At 62.2% G+C, this 5,155-nt stretch overlaps 1 protein-coding gene across 1 annotated transcript in view; it reads right to left on the reverse strand.

The window, feature by feature from the left end:
• The window catches only part of PRR12 (proline rich 12), a 26,590-nt gene extending 21,441 nt beyond the window's left edge, over positions 1-5,149 (reverse strand). The window contains 5 exon segments of the mRNA XM_024768228.1: positions 5-229; positions 232-2,199; positions 2,284-2,445; positions 3,423-3,535; positions 5,045-5,149. Of these exon segments, the coding sequence (XP_024623996.1) occupies positions 5-229; positions 232-2,199; positions 2,284-2,445; positions 3,423-3,535; positions 5,045-5,130 (2,554 nt within the window). The 5' untranslated portion in view covers positions 5,131-5,149.
• Between the last annotated feature and the right edge of the window lie 6 nt (positions 5,150-5,155).

Here is a 5,155-nt window from a genome sequence, read left to right on the forward strand (position 1 = left end):
TCGCCCTCGTCCTCGGGTGGCCCAGCCTTTCCATAGTCATCTGCGGGGCCGCCGCCAAACATCTCCTCCATGGTGGGGAAGAAGCTGCGCTCCTCGTCTTGCAGCAGGGAGTCAGGGAAGCAGATGGAGGTGAGTGGCACAAAGCGGGGGGCCTTGGTGCCTTGTGGGCTAGGGCTGCGGTAGGCCCCCGAGGGATCCTTGCCCTCGGTGTTAGGTGGGCCCACACCAGATGGGGGGCAGGCTGGGCAGACTGGGCCGTGGGAGTTGGGGGTGGAGGGCTCTTTTGGAGGAAGGCCCCCAGCTCCTTGGCACCTGCCCCATAGTGGACAACTGAGGTGGCCAGCCCCTCGGGGGTCTCGCCACCCCGTTCTGGCCCTTTCTTCTTCTCCTTCAGCCTCCCCAGGCCCAGCTCCAGGGCCGCCGTGGCACCCTCATCAAGGCTGGCGCTGGTACGGATGACGCTCTGCAGATGGTACCTCTGTGGGTCTTCCTTGGCCAGCTCGTAGGGTGTGCCCGGGGGACCCCCAGCCCCGCCACTCCCAAGTCCCTTGGAGGCATCCGCCGCCCCATCTTCGCCCACCAGGCCATCTGCCCCTGAGGTCCTCGGGGGGCTGGGCGCCTGCAGGAGGTGCTGGATGAGGAATTCTTCATCCTCGGTGCGCTCAGCGGGAGGCCCGCCGGGGCCCGCCAGCAGCTCTGAGCCATCCCCCTTGCCCTTGTAGCCACCTGCTCCAGCGGCATAGCTGCCGGCTCCTGGGGGTGCCAGGAATGGGGCTGAGGCCAGGACAGAGCTCAGGTATTTGCCAGGAGCTCCTGGAGAGCCAACTCCAGGCGGTCGGCCGGGGGCCGGAGGCGACTGCAGCGGGCGGATGATGTGAGAAGGGCTGGCCTCTCCGCCGCCCCCCAGGGAGCTGGGCCCCCAACCACCTCCATGGCCCGAGAGTGCTGGGGAATGGCCAGTACTGTAGCTGAGCGAGGGGCTGGCTGTGGGCAGCCCCTGGGAGTGGGCAGCTGGCCCTGGGTACGGCTCACCCTGCACCCCATATAGCTGCCCCTGCAGCTGGTCTGGGGAATAGCTCTGACATGTGGCTAGGCCAGGAGGTGGGGGACCACTAGGGGGCTGCTGGGGCCCACTTGAGTAGCTAGGGCCTTTGCTCAAGTCCTGCGCTTGACCCCCTCCAAACCCTTGCCCATAGGCCTGGGGTCCTAGAAGCCCTTGGGGCTGACCAGGGGAATAGGCCTGGCCTCCCGCCCCCCCAGCCCCAGAGGCCTTGCCAGTGGCGTAGGCTGCTGCTGGCCCACCCAGGCTCTGGCATTTGGGCGTGGCAGTCGAACGGGGTGGTGGGGGCCTGTTGGCACCGCCCGCAGCTGCCCCATAACCACCTTTGCCTGTCTTGTAACCAGGTGACTGAATGATGGGGCGGTAACCTCCACCGCCACCTGCCGCCCCACCTCCTCCAGCTGCCTCAGGGCCCGCAGCCCGGCCCGATGCCCCGGCCGTGGCTCCACTGGGCCCAGCCTTGCTAGGCTCGCCAGCGCCCGGGGAGGGCTCCCCACCGCCCAGGGGGCTGCAGGCCAAGTTGGCCCGGTGGCCCATGGAGGCGTAGCTGCCTCCGCAGCTCAGGTAGTGCTGGAGGGCATGGGCTGGTGGTGGGGGGGGCTGGGCACTGGCTGGCCGCTGGTAGTGCTTGATGACGGTGTCCTGGCGGGGCAGGGCCCGCTCGGGTGGCGGCGGGCCGGGGGCAGCACCCGAGAAGTTGTAGAGCTGGGGAGAGGACTGCTCGGCAGCAGCGGCAGCAGCAGCGGAAGAGGAAGCCAGCAGGTTGAACTGAGTTGGGAGGTGGCGGGGAGGTGGGGGTGGATCTGGGGGGCCTGGGCGGTAAGGAGGGGTTTGGGCTGGGCCGAGACCAGCGGGCCCCAGGACACCACCCCCCGCCAGGCGCTCAAAGCCTAGCGAGGAGGGCACCGTGGGTGCCTGCGAGGGCTTCAGGTGCAGCACGTCATGAGGGGACAAGAGCCCATTAGCTGGGGGACTAAATGGGGGGTCCTGGAGGCTGAGGGAAGAGGGTACTGGGAAGGGGCGGCTGCCAAAGGAAGCCGGGTGCTGATAGGCCGACAGGGCAGAGGAGGGCGGAAAGGTGCTGGAACCCGGCAGGGCGCCTGAGATGAAGAGCTCCGTGGGGCCTGGCGTGTGCATGGCTGGGGATGAGGGAGGAGACCACAGGTCAGAGCTGACCACAAGCCAGCCCCACCCTGGCCCTCCTGGACTGGCAATGGCCTTACCTGTTTGCCAGGAAGGACTGCGGAATTGGGAGAGGAGAGAAGAGGCAGAGGGACCAGGCTGGGGGCCCCGGGACTCCAGGGCCGAGATGAGGTTCATGACGGAGGCGTCGGGCCCTGCTGAGCCTGCGTGATGGAGGCCGGTGTCGAAGAGTCCAGAGAGGCCTGGTGAGGGTTGGGGGGGGTAGAGTCAGCTAGGTGGGGGACAGGGCAAGGTTGAAAAGGAAAAGGAGCAAGCCAAAGGCAAGTTGGGTCAGGAAAAGGGGTTGGAGAGAAGGGGCAGATTCAAAGAGAAGAAAGGAGGCAGAGACAAGTTAAGGAAACAATAAGCAGGATAGGGTACGATGCAATCATAAGGGCAGGGAGCCCAGGAGGGAAAAAGTAGACAAAGGAGTAGAAAAATCCATACATGAAAAAAATGGGAGCAAAACACAGAGCGTCCTTATGGTCCAAGGGAGGCCAAAGGATTAGGCAATTCTAGCAAGGAAGGGGAAGGGATGGGATGACTGGAGCCACTGAGAAGAACCAGAGAACAAGTCAAAAGGGGTTGAGTCAAAGTGAGAGGATCCAGATTTTAAAAAAAAAGAGAGAGAGAGAGAGGAATAAAGGGAAGGAGCCAACCAAGAGGGTCAAGGGTCAAATTGGACAACAGCCCCGTTGCTGATCCATCTAGGAAGGACAGCGGCAGGATCAAAGGAAGGGAACCAATCCGAGGCACTAGAGGCAGGGCCACAGGAAAAGAATAAGGCAGTGGGCAAATCTAAGGAAGAAAGGGGAGGTCCAAAGAATCGGAGCCAATCAGGAAGAAAGGGAATCAAGAAGAAAGAGTTCTGAGAACCAAGAAGAAGAGCAGACCCAGAGGTAAGGGATTGGGGTGGGCTGGAGAGGCGGAAAAGCCTGGAAGAGAAGGTGGGATTTGGGGGCTGAGACGACGGGACCAATTGGAACAAAAGAGGCGGGGCCAGAAACAGGGGCAGACGAATCCGGCGTGAAATTAAGCAGCCTCAGAACAACCAATCAGAGGAGAAGTAGCAAGAGGCGGGCCAGGACGGAGAGCACGGCCAATTAGGAAGGTTGTAACTTTCAGCAGCCAATCATTTGCTTCGGAGGGAGGGCCAGGCGGGGCGGGACAGGGGCCGTACCTGCCGGGTGGTGGTTGGTGGCATAGCTTTGCAGTGGGTGGGGGGCCGCGTAGGCCTGGCGGTGTAAGATGTCCGTCTCGGGGTGCGAGGTCCTGGAGCTGCCATAGACCAAGCTGGGAGGAAGAAGGAGATGTTAGGGTATCCTCCGAAGCTACCCTCGGAGAAGGGAACTCAGCAAATCCCCTGGGGAGTTGGGGGGAATCTTCCAGCTGACTGGGGGCTATCCTAAGGAACCTTGGGCCCTAAAGGAAAGAAGACAAGGGAATCGGAGTGTCCAACTAAAGAGCCATAGAAATGGTCCCCACTCGAGCCCCAGTAAGTACAGCCCAGATAGCCTCACATTTACAAACACAGACATGCACAGGGAGGACACAGAGAGGGTGAAGAGCCAGAGAAAGTGCCTTAAGTTGAAAATGTGGACCTGCTTCCACAGCCCCCACCCCGCAGGTGACACAAGGCCCTGGGGCCAAGGGATGCCCCCTCTTCTTCAGACACATGGGAACACAGAGGCCCTGAACCTCAGTGGTGGTGCAAACCGAGTCAGGAGCAGGAGGCAGACTGTTCCCCAAAGGGCAGGGATGGGAGGTGGGCAGAGGATAGGACTCCTGCAAAGTACGAGGCACAAGTGTGCACATGAACACCGTCCATCCCCCCGGGTTGAGGTTCAAATGCATGGGGGCATGCAAAGCCAGGTCTGTGTGCAAACCAGTATGCAACTCACTGTGTGGAAAGATACAGAGCGAGGAGTCCCACATGGAGAATACTAACACACGTGGGGTCATGCCCAGCCAAGCTGGGAAACCCAGGTGTATAGGGGGAGGGGGATTCGGGGGCAGGTGAAGAGTGAGGGTGTGACACAAACAGCAGGAAAGGGGCAGGTTCGCAGGTGAAAAGGCTGCCAGCTACATAACGCACTGGGCCCACGCTCACACACACAACCACACACCCGGGAAACAGCCTAATCTTCCTATACAACGGCCCCAATCCATGGCCCAGACTCAAGAGGTCAAACACTCCACTCCTCGCCATCAACTAGGATTCTGTCTTTGAGGGGGGGGAGCTCAAGGGGGCGTGTCTCAGATGCCAGGACCCCCACCTTACACAAAACCCCAGCTTAGGAAGGGGGCGGGGCCCCGTGCCCACTCAGCGCGCGGAATTTCTGGGGGGGCCCCCCGAGTAGCGCGGCCTCGCGCAGTCCCGGAACAATAGGACCTGAGGGGGGGCCGCGCCCCCCAGGTCTGCGTTCTAATTCTCTTTTCCTTCCCACCTTTGCAAGAGCAGAACCTAGGGCGCGAGGGGGAGGGGTCAGCAAACCGGGAATCCAAGGATGGGGGGAAATCCAGGCCTTGCTTCGCCAGTCCCTCCCACCTTCCCAAGGCCTTTCCGTCTGAAATTGTTTTGCACCCTCATTTTTCCGCGGCATCTCTCCCTTTGCATGCCGGAGCTGGCTTTGGCGGAGTTTGCAATTTGCAAACTGGGGCGGCGGCGTTGTTGCAAACCGAGGAAGGCCGCTCCCTTGCAAGACGGAGGGGAGTTTGCGATGCACGCGTAGCCGGGCGGGCCCGGCCGGGCTGGGCCCCCACCTCTTGGCCCCTTCCTCCAGGCCACCCCCGGCTCCTTACCTAGCTTTCGCTGACCTCTCGTAACTCCATCCCGCCCCGGCGCCGAGCGGGTCCCCGAAGCCGGCGCTGGGGTAGTTCCTGTCCATGAATTGGCCGCGGTGGAAATTGGGG

The sequence above is a fragment of the Neophocaena asiaeorientalis genome, unplaced genomic scaffold, assembly GCF_003031525.2.
Source record: "Neophocaena asiaeorientalis asiaeorientalis breed wild unplaced genomic scaffold, Neophocaena_asiaeorientalis_V1.1 scaffold629, whole genome shotgun sequence".
In the NCBI taxonomy this organism is placed as follows: Eukaryota; Metazoa; Chordata; class Mammalia; order Artiodactyla; family Phocoenidae; genus Neophocaena; species Neophocaena asiaeorientalis.